At 58.0% G+C, this 15,389-nt stretch overlaps 3 protein-coding genes across 3 annotated transcripts; all 3 read left to right on the forward strand.

Annotated features, from left to right (window-relative positions):
* Positions 1 to 207: 207 nt before the first annotated feature.
* On the forward strand, positions 208 to 1,322 carry BJ171DRAFT_523310 (uncharacterized protein). The gene has a single exon (XM_053112550.1). It carries the CDS (start codon positions 284 to 286, stop codon positions 1,304 to 1,306), a length of 1,023 nt encoding a protein of 340 aa, XP_052962751.1. The 5' UTR covers positions 208 to 283; the 3' UTR covers positions 1,307 to 1,322.
* Positions 1,323 to 1,494: 172 nt separating this feature from the next.
* Positions 1,495 to 2,790, forward strand: BJ171DRAFT_523313 (uncharacterized protein). Its single transcript, XM_053112551.1, has one exon. The coding sequence runs from the start codon at positions 1,634 to 1,636 to the stop codon at positions 2,615 to 2,617; it is 984 nt and encodes a 327-aa protein (XP_052962752.1). The 5' UTR covers positions 1,495 to 1,633; the 3' UTR covers positions 2,618 to 2,790.
* On the forward strand, positions 2,657 to 3,232 carry BJ171DRAFT_397887 (uncharacterized protein; the record flags this gene model as incomplete). The annotated part of the gene is made up of 1 exon (XM_053107192.1): positions 2,657 to 3,232. A coding segment is annotated over one exon (576 nt), but the record flags the coding sequence as incomplete, so codon positions are not given.
* Between the last annotated feature and the right edge of the window lie 12,157 nt (positions 3,233 to 15,389).

Here is a 15,389-nt window from a genome sequence, read left to right on the forward strand (position 1 = left end):
GTGTCCGCAGGATGATGATCGCCAATATCTGCACCAGAACGCTTCCTGGCATCCATATGGTCTACATCAAGTTCAACGACAGCACCACGCCTCAGCTTCCCTTTGTTGATATGAATGGTCTCGCTGCGATCCGCCAGCGTATCGAGCCTGGCTTTCGATACCCAATGTGAGCCGCAAGGGGCAGACCAATACACCCGCTTTTCTCCCTGTCCCTGTCGTTCCGATTGGTGTGGCGTCAGCGGCGCGTGTGGCAATCTCCTCCTCTGGAGGGGCGTTCTGTCCGATGGGAGGTGCCTTGGCGACACCCGCCATCCCTGCCCCCGATCTCGCATCCCAGCTTCAAGCTCCAGCAATGCCTGCTTCCAGATCCAAGCGTCGATCCTCTGCTCAACGCAGGAACCCAGTGCCTCTCCCGCCCAAGCACACCACGACCGAGAAGGAGGATTGTCCTGTCATCGTTATTGACGACTCGGATGCAGAGTCAGATATCACCTGCGACATCGATCCATCCGAAGTCGTCCCGGGAATGCCAGTGTCGCTCGCCAGTCTTGCAGTCAATCACGATCCTCCTGTGATCTCGACCGGCTCCGGCTCTCTCCAGCACACCACGAGCCCCGAATCCACCGCCGCCTCCGGTGCTCCTGACACCCCTGTCCCAGTCCAGCCCGAGTCAGTTGTCGTATCGAGCCCTCCCGACACCAGCGCTGAAAAGATCGTTCGCCGCTTCAACGGCCACCCTCTCCTCGAGCCGTATCCCTTGGATTTGCTCCCGAACCGCGGTCTCATGGCCGATGGGTCGTTGAATCCAATCATCGAGTTGGATCGCTCGGCCAGGAAGCGAATTGAGACCATTATGGGGCACGTTACGACAATCACTCTCCCAGACGGTCGCATTCTCTCTGATGCTCGTGAGGTGATTGCTGTTTCGGATGGCAAAGACTTTCGTGCATATATGAAAGAGTCAACCGCCGAGCACGTCAAGTTTCGCAACAGCATCAAGGCCAAGTGGTCTAGAACGTTGGCGCACATACCAGCAGTTTACATCAAATTCGACGATGTATCTAGAGAGGTTGCATTCATCGATCGTCGAGGGTATATGGATATCATTCATAGGGGTATCGGGGAACCATCTGCAGTCGAGAGAGAGAAGCAGTTACTGGTCATGATGGGTATCTATGGAAACGATGTACATGTACTCAGCGAGATCCAGTGTGAGATACAGCAAGAGATGGCTAGACCCAACACAGAGAACAAGTACCTGATCTTCATCAAGGCAGCTGAGTTCAAAAATGCTCGCATGGAATAAAGTTCATATCTCCCCAGTTCGAGCAGTATATTCTGTCCATTGAGTGGCGATGGTGCAGCGCCAGTCATGTGTGTGGCGGTGCACAGACAAGCCAATTTGTGGCTGGCATGCGGGGCTGCGCACCAATTCGAACCACTCAGGTTCCAGCCATACTGCCATCGGGCGACGGTGCGTGTCAACCCCGACCCCCATGGGCGACATGTCCCGCAGCCTCCGTCCCCGACCCTGTTCAAAAGGGCGCACCCCCGCCCAAGGTGGTGCCCTGCCATCTTCGCCCCGCCGTTTCCTCCTTCACCAGCGATCACCAGCCTTCTCTTCTGCCTCGCCATGAGCTCCATTACCAAGACCACGCGAGCTGCCCCTGCTGCCGCCCCCCGAGCCAGGAAGAGGCGCGCTACTGCCCCAACCTTAGTCCAGCCCGAACCCGTACCCGAGCCCGTCAACGCCCCGAGCACTTCCGACCGTCCCGTCGCTACCGAGGCTCTTGTCGCCCCCCGATCCAGGAATAGCCGCGATGCTACCCCAGCCCTGCTCGAGTCCCTCAACGACTCGACACCTTACGATCCTCCCGTCGAAGAATCGAGCGCTTCTGATGCTCCCGTTGACACCGATGATCTCGCCACTCTCAGCCACGAGATCGATACCGCCAGCCTTGCGCTACCCGATGCAGATGCCGTCGATCAAGTGCAACAGCCAGCCACCAAGGTGAAGAGGCTCCGTCGCCAGGCGGTTCCGAAGCCTGCTGGTGCCGTGATTTTTCGTGGTCATCCACTTCTCGAGCCCTATCCTCAAACCAATGCGGATGGAACAGTGAACCCGATCATCGTTTTGGATTCCTCTCAGCGACAGATCCAGCGTACCCAACTTGGCCCGCTTCACAAAGTCACCATCGGGAAAGACCAAATCTTCTGCGATGCTCGAGAGGCCATTGCACTGTCCGACGATCGAAAATTTGAAGCATACGACAGAAGTCGTGATTCGGAAGACGATATTTCAACAAGGAACTCGATCAAGAAAAAATGGGGTGATTCTCTCCATTTTGTTCGAGCTGTTTATGTAAAGTTCGACGGCGATAGGGCGATTTACCCTTTCGTTGACGATCGGGGTTTAATGCAGATAATCAGTCGTGGGAAAGGTGTGCGTTGTAGAAAATTGAGGGAAACACATAATGAGGACTTGATCAAGGTTTATGGGAGAGATATGAGGATGCTTGCCCAATTGCAAGCACGCTTTGACCTCCAAGATCAGAGGGATGACGTGAGCCAGAATGAGGATGCTATTTTTTTGACTGGAGTGAAATCCAGAGAATAAACACGAATCGTACCGATCGATAGCCTGTGTGCCGGGTGAACCGTACCGATCGATAGCCTGTGTGCCGGGCAAACCGTACCGATGGATAGCCTGTGTGCCGGGCAAACCGTACCGATCGATAGTCTGTGTGCCGGGCAAACCGTACCGATGGATAGCCTGTGTGCCGGGCAAACCGTACCGATGGATAGCCTGTGTGCCGGGCAAACCGTACCGATCGATAGTCTGTGTGCCGGGCAAACCGTACCGATCGATAGCCTGTGTGCCGGGCAAACCGTACCGATGGATAGCCTGTGTGCCGGGCAAACCGTACCGATCGATAGTCTGTGTGCCGGGCAAACCGTACCGATGGATAGCCTGTGTGCCGGGCAAACCGTACCGATCGATAGTCTGTGTGCCGGGCAAACCGTACCGATCGATAGTCTGTGTGCCGGGCAAACCGTACCGATCGATAGCCTGTGTGCCGGGCAAACCGTACCGATCGATAGTCTGTGTGCCGGGCAAACCGTACCGATGGATAGCCTGTGTGCCGGGCAAACCGTACCGATCGATAGTCTGTGTGCCGGGCAAACCGTACCGATCGATAGTCTGTGTGCCGGGCAAACCGTACCGATCGATAGCCTGTGTGCCGGGCTGTCAAGACTGGACAACGGGGCAAGCAGGGAAGTGCGCAAGAGTCCTAATACAAGACTCGAACGTAGGGAGAGGAGCGGGGACTGGACTGGGACACAGAGTGTCAAGTGTAAAGCCAAAGTTTTATTCTAGATCCAAGGCTTAGGATACTAAAAATACAAAGTGGCAAGACGAAGGCAAAAGACAGAGGCTGGTCGGAGGGCTATTTATGCGAGCGCCAAGGATCGACGCTGGAGAGCGAGGGGGTAGGAGCGAAGCAGCGGCGGGGAGGGCGAAGCAGCGAGCGAAGCAGGTGGCGACCGTGACTCGGGATCCGTGAGTCAGCGGGCGTCAGTGGCGGCGGCATGGCGGCGCCAAGGCGTCAGGCGGCGTCGAGGCGGCGTCGTGGGCGTAACCCATGACCAACAGCAAGGAAGCGGGAACGGAACACAGACAGCGCGCGTGCTGGCGGTAAGACAACAAGGCAGCACAGCGCGGGAAACAAACAAACAGAAGGAAGGGAAAGCACTAAGACAGGCAAACAGAAAGGAAAGGGCAAGGGTAAAGGAAGGAAGAGGGCAAAGGCAGAGGGTGTTCATGACACTACCCCCCTCTCAAGGCCCGAGCTCCGAGAGGGCCAGGCTTCGAGGGATGAGAGGAGTGGTAGGCAGTGACAGGCTCCGGACAATGTGCAAGATTGCTGGCGGGCTCCCAGGTGCAATCCATCACCGTGTAGCCACGCCAGTGCACAAGATACTGGAGCTTACCTCGGAACAGCCTGGAGTCCAGGATCTGTTCGACTTCCCATTCGTCGTGGCCGTCGACTTGGATGGGTGGAGGGGGCGGGACGGTTCGACCTGGGATCTTGTCGTCGGCGGCGGGCTCGAGAAGGGAGACGTGGAAGACAGGATGAATGCGCATGGACGAGGGCAAGTCCAACTTGAAAGCGCGGGAACCGACTTGAGCGACGATCTTGAACGGCCCAAGCTTGGTGTGGTCGAGCTTGGCCGTGGGTCGCTGGGTCTTGATGTTCTTGGCGGAGAGCCAGACTCGGTCTCCAACCTTGAACGGAGGGGAGGGGGAGTGGCCGGGGTCGTAGAACCTGGCTTGGGAGTCCTGGGCAAGGGCGATGTTGAACTTGAGTTCATCGTGGAGGGAGTGAATGGCTCGGGCTTGATCGTCGGCGACGGAGGCATTCTTGGTGGTGCGGGGAAGGGCGACGGAAAAACGAGGGTGGTAGCCGGTGTAGGCGAAGAAGGGGGAGCAGCCGAGGGTTGCTTGAGAGGTGTTGTTGTAGGTGAACTCGGCGTGAGGGAGAAGCTGGGCCCAGTCGTCTTGCTGGAAGTTGATGAAGCAGCGGAGGTACTGCTCGAGGATGGCGTTGACCCGCTCGGTCTGGCCGTCGGTCTGCGGATGGAACGCAGTCGACATCTTGTGCTTGATCTTGAGGCGGGTCAGGGCGGCTTGGAAGAACTTGGAGGCAAAGTTAGATCCTCGGTCTGAGACGATATCGTCTGGAAGACCGTGCTTGGTGAAGACGTGCTCGACAAACATCCGAGCAGTGTCCTCGGCGTTGGCCTCGTTGCTTGACGGGACGAAGTGGGCCATCTTGGTGAAGCGGTCGACAAACACACAGATGGCTGTGTGTCCGGAGGATTCGGGGAGCTGGGTGATGAAGTCGACCGAAACAGAAGACCAAGGGCGATCGGGAACAGGGAGCGAGGCAAGGAGTCCGTATGACTTGTGACGGGAGTGCTTGTTCCGCTGGCAGGTGTCGCATCCGGAGACATACTCCCTGATGTATCGACGCATGGTCGGCCAGTGGAAGGTCCGGGAGACGAGCTCGAAGGTCTTGGCGACGCCGAAGTGGCCGGCGGTCGGCGAGTCGTGGCACTCGACGAGGATCTTGCGCTTGAGCTCGGGGACATCGGGGACGCAGACGAGACCTTCAAAGAGCAGAAGGTCGTTGTCGACGGAGTAGCCGGGACAGGAGGCAGGGTTCTTGAGGACTTGGGACAGGATCGGACCAAAGGTAGAGTCCTTCTTGAGGCTTGACTTGATGAGGACGGCGATATCCTCAGACTCGGGGGCAACGGGAACGGCTCGGAGGGCGGAAACGAAGAGTTTTGGTGGCAGCAGGGTCTGGGTGTTCGGGGAGCTACGGGAGTCACCCCCCTCCTTAGGGAACTTGTCCTTGCGGGAGAGGGCGTCGGCGGCATTGTTGAGGGTTCCGGGTCGATACCTGATGACGAAGTTGTAATCGCCAAGGATCTCGGACCAACGGACTTGGCGACGGCTGAGGTTGCGGGAGGTCTGGAAGTATTCGAGGTTCTTGTGGTCGGTGACGACCTCGGTGGCTTGGGAAGAGAACTCGAGGTAGTGTCTCCATTGCTTGAAGGCTGCGACGATGGCGAGAAGTTCCTTATCATAGATTTGATAATTCATTTCCGCATCGAGCAGCTTCCGGGAGTAGAAAGCCACGGGGTGCAGGAGGCCTTCGTCGTCGCGCTGACTGAGAACAGCGCCAAGAGCATAGTCAGATGCGTCGGCTTCGATGACGCACTGACGCTCGGGGTCGAAATGGCGGAGGACAGGACCGGTGCTCAGGCATTCCTTAAGCTTCAGGAATGACGTTTGAGCCGAGGGAGACCAGGAGAACTTGATGTCCTTTTTCAGGAGGTCCGTCAGCGGGGTGGCGATCTTGGAGTAGTCCTTGACGAACCGACGGTAGAAGTTCGCCAGGCCGAGGAAGACTTGGATGTCGTGGGCAGATCGGGGGATCTCCCACTCCTGGATGGCCTTGACCTTGTCGGGATCCATGGAGATTCCATCGGGCGAGATGATGAACCCGAGGAAGGCGACGGAGGACTGGTCGAACTCACACTTTTCAAGCTTGAGTGAGAGTCCGGCGTCTTGGAGCTTGGTCAGGACTTTCTTGACATGAGCCTCGTGCTCGGCAGGATCGGAGGAGTAGATGAGGATGTCGTCCAGGTAGACGACCACGAACTGGTCAAGGTATTCACGGAGGACATCGTTGACGAAGGCTTGGAACGAGGCAGGAGCGTTGGTCAAGCCGAACGGCATGACGTTGTACTCGAAGTGGCCGTAGCGGCAGCGGAAAGCCGTCTTCCATTCTTCACCTTCAGCGATGCGCAAAAGGTTGTATGCGCCTCGCATGTCGAGCTTGGTGAAGATCTTGGCCTTACCGAGGTTGTCGAACGTCTCGGCAATCAGGGGCAAGGGACAACGGTTCGGCACGGTGATCTTGTTCAGGGCCCGGTAGTCGACGCAGAGACGGAGGGAGCCATCCTTCTTCTTGACGAACAGGACTGGGGCACCGGCAGGGGACTCGGAACGGCGGATGAAACCCTTGGACAAGTTCTCTTGGATGTAGGTGTGGAGGGCGTCCATCTCCGGCTTGGAGAGGTTGTAGACGGGCCCAAACGTCGGCGACGCACCTTCGACCAACGGGATCGTGTGGTCGTAAGGGCGGTGCTGGGGGAGCTTGTCGGCCTCGGACTTGGAAAACACCTTGGCAAAGGACGAGTACTTGGAGGGGACAGAGGGCTCGGCCTTGGGCTTGGCTCCAGCGTCGACGGAGCAGAGGGACAGGACTCGGGCAGCATCCAAGAGGAACACTTCCAGGCCTTCCTTCTGGACGGCGTGCTGGAAGGGGATGCTGCCGATCAGGCTGACGCTGGGCAGGGACTGGGTCTTGGTCTTGGTCTTTGGGACGGCAGGAGGCAAGGCAGGACTGGGCTTGGGCACGGCAGGTGTAGGAGATGGTATCTCCGACGCTGTGCTGCGCGTACTGCGCGTACTGCGCGGCGCAGTGGGTCGTGACCTGTGCTGCGCTTTGCGTTTTCACGCACCGCAGGCAGGCCACCGCAGGGTATACCTGCGGGTTGCCCCCGTTCCCCCCGTTTGTCTGGAGTTCGGTTTTATCGTGAATAAACGTAAGTGCTCCCCGAGCTCACCCGTCCGCTAGAGTAGCCTAGCACCGCCCTGTTCTGCCCCGTCCTGTCTTGTCTTGTACCCCCTCCCTCCCCGTCTTGCCCCAACGTCCCAGTAGTGGACGTTACATGGTAGCATCGGAAATCCTCGTCTTGTTTTCGTCCTGTTTGTCCTCTTTCTAGATCCTCAAGCTGGATCCCGCCTCTCTTGCCGACCGACTCTCCTCTCTGTCCCTGGAGCCTGCCCCTGCCATGAGCAACCCCCGCCCACTTCCGGAAGCCTTCCTCAAGACCTTCCGTGCCCCAGTGTTTACTGGGAAGAGCCGCTCCTCCTCGGTGGAGGACTGGCTGCAGCAACTCGAGGACTACCTCGATGCTGCCCAAGTCGCCCCCACCCACCACATCGTCGCCGCCAAGCTCTGCTTAAAGGACCAGGCGTACCGTTGGTACCGCCGCCAAGGGTTCGACGAGCAGAGCGAAGGTGTGTTTGACGACTTCAAGGACCGCCTCCGTCGCCGCTTCGGCAGCCCCAATGCTGAACTCATTGCCCGTGACAAGCTATACTCTCTCGTGCAGCGTGGTTCTGTGACCCGCTACATCGAGGAGTTTGAAGACCTCTCCTCCCAGATTGAGGAGCTGGGCTCTGCTGATGCGATGTACCTCTTCCAGAAGGGCCTCAAGCCCAAGATCAGAGAGTACATCGCCAGCAACCCTGATGCCCGCAAGTCCCTGGACGTGATGATGGACGTTGCCGAGAACCTCGACAACGTCCAGTACCATGGCCGCCAGTTCTACCCGCAGCTGGCAGGCGGCCATCGGTCTCATCACGTCCCAGCCCGTCCGCCTCGCCCGGCCCCGCCCGCAAGACCCATGCCTGAGCCCATGGACGTTGACGTCAACGCCATGGAGGCTCGTGGCCCTCCCCGCTCCCGGTTCCAGCAAGCTGCCACTGTCTCCCCCAAGGACAGACAGAAGCAGGAGGACCTCCGCCATGGTTCCTGCTTCTTCTGTCACCGACCGGGACACCAGGCCAAGGAGTGCCCCATGAAGTCGGGAAACGGCCGACCCTACTAGGTGGCTCTGGAGCCCTAGTAGGAGACCAACGCCGTGGATTGCTCAATGCAGTCCACGCGTCTCCAGAGGAAGTTCACCTCGCCCCCTCCCCCGAAGGAGAAACAAACCAAGTGTTGTGCGTCGTGCGAGAGGTGCATGGTGGCGCAAGCCGCCTGCCTCTCCACGAACGTGAAGAGAAAACCAAAATTGAAAACCAAAACAAAAAAGAAAATCAAGAACCCTTGAGGGACAGGACCGCCTGTGCCCTCACCCCTGTCAAGTCGTGTGTGTCGGATGCTTCCGACATGTGTCCGCAAGCCGTGGACGTCGTGTGCAATGGCGTGCTGACGCCGCAGGCCCCCGCAATGGCCGAACCCTATCCAAAATGTCCGAGTGGCCGTGATGAAGCCAACCAAGACCAAGTGTCGCCCGTTCCCCCAAGTCAAGTCATGGTGCAGGAGGCTGTGCAGGAGGACCATGAAGAGTCCCTGCTGTACCTCCCTGCCACCGTCCAAGGTCACACCGTCCGAATGATGGTGGACTCTGGAGCAAGCTGCAACTTTGTCAGCAGACGCTTGCTCCAGGAGCTCAACATACATGCAACCAAGAAGAAGTCGCCGATGAGTGTGGCGCTTGCAGACGATCGTGTGCAGCAGTGCACACACCAAGTGGTCCTGCGAGTGGCCCTCCATCCCAAGTACCATCCTGTCCTGTTGTTCCAAGTGATCGACACCAAGTTCGATGCCATCCTCGGCATGAGCTGGCTTGCTCGTGCCGAGCCGACTCCAGTCGTCGACTGGAAAGGCCGCACTGTCCGTGTTGGCCCTGACATTGTCCTGCAGGGCATGGCCTCACCCAACATGCCACCTCTCCTCTCAGCCATGCAATTCAAGAGGCTGATCAAGAAGGACACGTCGTTCCTCTGTGTCGTGCGTGAGGTCGACGACACCGACCAAGCCGGTCCCGGTCCCCCGCCTGTGGTGACCAAGCTGCTCGACGAGTACAAGGACGTATTCCCCGACCAGTTGCCACAATGCCTGCCACCCCAACGCACCGTCGATCATCGCATCGACATCGAACCAGGCTCGTCGCCTCCGTCAAGACCGACGTACCAACTGTCGCTGACGGAGATGGACGAACTCAAGCGCCAGTTGGATGACCTCCTCGCCCATGGGTTCATCCGCCCGAGCCAGTCACCGTATGGTGCACCAGTGCTCTTTGTCAAGAAGAAAGAAGGTGATCTCAGGATGTGCGTCGACTATCGCGCACTAAACAAACAGACCATCAAGAACACCTACCCGTTGCCCAGGATCGACGAGTTGATGGATCGTCTGAGTGGAGCAAAGGTCTTTAGCAAGATAGACCTCCGCTCAGGCTACCATCAGATCCGCATCCACGAGGATGATGTCCACAAGACCGCCTTCAGGACTCGCTACGGACTGTACGAGTTCCTAGTGCTGCCGTTCGGATTGACGAACGCACCTGCCACGTTCATGCAGCTGATGAACGATGTGTTCCGCCAAGAGCTCGACAACTCTGTCATCGTGTACCTGGATGATATCCTTGTGTACAGCAAGGATGAAGCGACCCATGAAGGTCATGTCGCCCGCGTGCTGGCCAAGCTACGCGAGCACAAGTTGTATGCCAAACTGTCCAAGTGTGAGTTCTTCAAGAATCAAGTCCCGTTCCTGGGACACGTTGTCTCAGGAAGAGGAATCGAAGTCGACCCCGCCAAGGTCAAGTCTGTGGTCGAGTGGCCGCCGCTCGCATGCGTCTCTGACGTGCAGTCGTTTCTCGGTCTCGTCAACTACTACCGCCGATTCATCCCCGATCTGGCGCGCACTGCCGGTCCACTCACAGACCTACTCCGCAAAGAGTGCCCCTTCGTGTGGGACCACCCACAACGCCAAGCGTTCGAGACCCTCAAGCACGCCTTGACGAACGCTCCTGTCCTCGCTGTGTTCGACCCGAACACGGATGTCTCCGTGCACACCGACGCCTCCGACTTTGCGGTGGGAGCTGTTTTGATGCAGGAGGGAAGGCCCGTTGCCTTCGAGTCGCGCAAACTGTCCCAACACGAGATCAACTATCCCGTGCACGAGAAGGAGCAGCTTGCGATCATCTACGCGCTGCAGAAGTTCCGAGTGTACCTCCACGGTACCGCCAAGCCCTTCAAGATTGTGACGGACCACCAGTCACTGCGTTACCTCGACACCAAGAAGAACCTGAGCCGACGCCAAGCGCGATGGATGGAGTTCCTCGCCGAGTACAACTACGAGGTTGTATACCAGAAAGGCAAACTCAATGTGGTGCCTGACGCACTGTCCCGACGCCCCGACTACCAATTGGCGTCACTGTACGAGTCGACTGTCAGTGTCGACAACACGATGCTGGATGTTGTCCGAGACAACATCGCCAACGACAAACAGTTCGGAGAACTGTTCCGAAAGGTGTCTAAGCTCCCCAAGGACGACGAATCATCCGAGTACACAGTGCGTGATGGCCTGCTCCTCCTGAAGAAGGACAGCCGTGTCTGTGTGCCGGACATTCCGTCGTTGAAGACCAAGTTGCTCCAAGAGGTCCACGACTCGCCCCTCGCTGGACACTTTGGAGTCGAGAAGACATACGACCGACTGGCCAAAGTCGCATACTGGCCTGGAATGAAGCGCACCGTCGAGAAGTACATCGAGTCCTGCCATACCTGCAAGATGGTCAAGTCACGCACGACCCGAGAGCAAGGATTGCTGCAACCCCTGCCTGTTCCCGACCGCCCCTGGACCAGCATGTCCATGGATCTCATCACGCATCTACCGACGACCAAGTTGGACCACGATGCAATCGCTGTCTTTGTCGACAGGTTCAGCAAGATGGCACACTTTGTGCCGTGCCAGACGACATGCTCCGCGCCTGACCTTGCACTGCTGTTCTTCAAGCATGTGTTCAAGCACCACGGCCTCCCAAAGTCCATCGTCAGTGATCGAGACCCCCGATTCACCTCCTTGTTTTGGACAAGTCTGTTCGACCATCTCGGCACCAAGCTGAACATGTCAACCTCGCACCACCAACAAACGGATGGACAGTCCGAGCGGACGATCCGCACCCTCGAGCAATACCTGAGGACATACGCCTCGACCAGCCAAGACGACTGGGACATACAGCTGAGTCATGCAGAGTTTGCATACAACACCGCCAAGTCGAGCACAACTGGCTTGAGCCCCTTTGAGGCGCTCTACGGATTCCAGCCTGATGTTCCCACCTCCTTGACACTGACCGAGTCCACGGCTGGATTGCCTCCCAAACCAAGTGCCTTTGTCAAAGATCATCAAGTCCGACACAAGATGATCGCCGACGCGCTCACGGATGCGCAACAAGTGATGGCGAAGTACTACGACCGCCGACACCAGGATGTCTCCTTTGAAGTTGGAGACCTTGTCTACCTGGACGCCGACAACATCAAGGTCCCCGAAGCCCAGTCAAAGAAGTTGTTGCCCAAGTACCGAGGACCGTTCAAGATAGCGGCCCGACCCAGTCCCCTCAACTACCTGTTGGACTTGCCACCTGGAAGCAAGCTCCATCCTGTCTTCCATGTGTCCAAGCTGCGTCGCCACACGACCCGCAGTCCAGCACAGTTCCCCGACGCCGACGAAGGTGTCCCGGACGACGCACCACTGGAAGACGACCTCGGACAATACTATACTCAAGAATATGAAGTCGAAAGGATCGTGAGGCACAAGAAAGTGGCTGATGGGTCACTTCGGTTTTATGTCAAGTGGGTTGGTTACCCACACTCGGGCAACACATGGCAAACACTGGAGGACTTGTCCCATGCACCCGAGGAGCTGAGTAAATACGGTAAACACCTCGAGGAGCCCCAAATAAAGAGCACACGCAGGGCTCCTCGCAGGAAGCCTTCTTAAGTGTGGGAGTGTAGGAGATGGTATCTCCGACGCTGTGCTGCGCGTACTGCGCGTACTGCGCGGCGCAGTGGGTCGTGACCTGTGCTGCGCTTTGCGTTTTCACGCACCGCAGGCAGGCCACCGCAGGGTATACCTGCGGGTTGCCCCCGTTCCCCCCGTTTGTCTGGAGTTCGGTTTTATCGTGAATAAACGTAAGTGCTCCCCGAGCTCACCCGTCCGCTAGAGTAGCCTAGCACCGCCCTGTTCTGCCCCGTCCTGTCTTGTCTTGTACCCCCTCCCTCCCCGTCTTGCCCCAACGTCCCAGTAGTGGACGTTACAGCAGGAGGCAAGGCAGGGAGGATCTCGGGCTCGGCTGGGGACTCGGCTGGGGACTTGGCAGGAACAATCTTGGACGCGGGCAGGGACACGGCAGGCTCGGCGGGGACCTCAGCAGGAGACTCGGCAGGCGGCTCGGCAGGGCTGGACCTAGAGGACTGTGGCTCGGGAGAGAACGGGGAGGCCAAACTGTGGATAGAGGTGCAAGGCAAGAAAATAGAGTCATGGTGCCAGTCAAAGTAGGGTTTGTGTTTCTTGATCCAATCCATACCCAAGATGATCGGGTATGAAGCCAAGGGAATCAGCGCGAACGAGATTTGTTCATAGTGGCTGATGCCTGTGATCATAGAAACACAAACTCCAAGACTAGACTCCATCGAAGAACCATCGGCAAGAGTGATGACGAAAGAAGTTTCAAAGGTGGGGAGAGCGTGGGTTGCGGCGAATCCAGTGTCCATAAACGAAGTAACCGCGCCGGTATCGATCATGGCGGTTGCCCGTATGGACTCTGGACCGCACAGCAGAGTCACAGCGAGGGATGGCTGACGTTGGATGTCAGGCTCGGGAGGCGAAGACGAAGAAGCAAGAGCGGTGGAAGCGGTGGCAATGGTGACGGGGGCAAGATGGCAAAAGGCAGAAGAGTGATTTACCGTGGAGACATTTACAGGAGGAAGATTTATGACATGATTGACGCCTAGGAAAGCTCCTCCGACCTTTTCTAGGCAGAGAAGTTTTCCTGGTCGTCAAGTTTATTCACATCAACGACAGCCAAAGAAGCATCGATGGCAGCCAAGCGGGAGGATGCCTTATTGGGGCAGCGAAGGGCAATGTGCCCTTCCTGCTTGCAATAAAAGCAGCGGTTGGCAGCACGGAGGGCGGCCTTGTCCTCGGCGGTCAGCCTGCGAGCGGAAGCCTGACTGAGGTCCATGGGCTGGGGAACGTTGAAGGCTTGAGCGGGGCGAGGAGGAGGAGCAGGAGCGAAGGGACGAGGAGCCGGACGGAAAGGGAGAGGAGCCGGACGAGCAGGAGCAGGAGCAGGAGCGGAGCGGTGGTTGGGACGGCGGGAGCGTTGGTCCTCCTGGCGGTTGTCGATGGCGATCGCCGCTTGCATGAGATCTTCGAGGTTGTCGAAGGAGCGGCGGGAGAGTTCATCTTGAACCGAGGGCTTGAGTCCACTCTCGAAGTGGAACATGAGAGGGTCTTGGGACCAAGTGACGAGGTGGACGGCTTGGCGGCGGTACTCGGCGGCATAGGCGGCGGCGGAGGTGACTTGGTAAAGCCTGACCATCTCGCGAGCAGCGGCGATGGTGGGCTGGACCTGGCCAAAGGCAGCACGGAGCCACTCGGAGAAACCGGCAAAGTCACGGATGGCAGGGGGAGAGCACTCGGGGTCTCTCTCCAACTGATCGATGTACGGCTGCATGTAGTCTGCAGCAGTACCATCGAGATAGGATAAGGCGTAAAACACCTTATCCCTTTCAGTCTGGAAGAGGGGAGGGTTGGACACGAAGGCCAGTCTGCAATGCGAGAGGAAGGCATTGCAGCGGCTCGGGTCCTTACCAGAGAAGCGGTCGGGAGGACCTATCTGCCTGGTGGCAGAGTTGCGACCAGCAGGGTTGTCCTCGGGGTCTTGGGCAGGATCATCGACGTCGTCAGGTACGCCGAAGTAGGGGCGACCTGCACGACGGATCGGGGCGGGAGCGGGAGCAGGAGGAGGTAGCTGGGCCTGGTAGCTGCGGAGGGCCTCCTGGACACTGGCGGCGACAACTTGGCGGACATCCTCTTCACGGCGAGCCAGGACCTGGTCCATACGATCGGTGATGCGGTTGAGCGCATCATCCTGATCGTGGAGGAACTTGGAGAAGTCCTGGAGAGAACGGGCGTTCTCGGCGGACTGGATAATGACCGCACGGATGGCCTGGAGCTCGGGCTCGGAAAGGCCAGAAGGGGAAGCCATTGGTAAAAGAGATAGAGAAGGGAACGGGGGCAAAGGCAGGGCAAGTGGGGGGTTGTTGAAGGTCTTGCCAAGTGTCAAGACTGGACAACGGGGCAAGCAGGGAAGTGCGCAAGAGTCCTAATACAAGACTCGAACGTAGGGAGAGGAGCGGGGACTGGACTGGGACACAGAGTGTCAAGTGTAAAGCCAAAGTTTTATTCTAGATCCAAGGCTTAGGATACTAAAAATACAAAGTGGCAAGACGAAGGCAAAAGACAGAGGCTGGTCGGAGGGCTATTTATGCGAGCGCCAAGGATCGACGCTGGAGAGCGAGGGGGTAGGAGCGAAGCAGCGGCGGGGAGGGCGAAGCAGCGAGCGAAGCAGGTGGCGACCGTGACTCGGGATCCGTGAGTCAGCGGGCGTCAGTGGCGGCGGCATGGCGGCGCCAAGGCGTCAGGCGGCGTCGAGGCGGCGTCGTGGGCGTAACCCATGACCAACAGCAAGGAAGCGGGAACGGAACACAGACAGCGCGCGTGCTGGCGGTAAGACAACAAGGCAGCACAGCGCGGGAAACAAACAAACAGAAGGAAGGGAAAGCACTAAGACAGGCAAACAGAAAGGAAAGGGCAAGGGTAAAGGAAGGAAGAGGGCAAAGGCAGAGGGTGTTCATGACACGGGCAAACCGTACCGATCGATAGTCTGTGTGCCGGGCAAACCATACCGATCGATAGCCTGGAACCTGGGTGGCTCCAATTGATGCGCAGCTGTAGCATACCAGCCACTAGCTGGCTCGATCCTGAGGACCAATGGATTTCTGGTCATTGCCTTGCACTGCCACGCACATGACTGGCACCGCCCCCATCGCCACCAATGAACAAATATTTTGTTACCCAATGCTATCGCGCGCTGGCTATGACCATTCTGTGATGCGGTGCTGTCACTCATAGCCTGCGCAAGGTTGCCTCCATATTCAGCGTGTCCAAGAGTAC

The sequence above is a fragment of the Polychytrium aggregatum genome (genome assembly GCF_025602895.1).
Source record: "Polychytrium aggregatum strain JEL109 chromosome Unknown BJ171scaffold_51, whole genome shotgun sequence".
NCBI classification, from domain to species: Eukaryota; Fungi; Chytridiomycota; class Chytridiomycetes; order Polychytriales; genus Polychytrium; species Polychytrium aggregatum.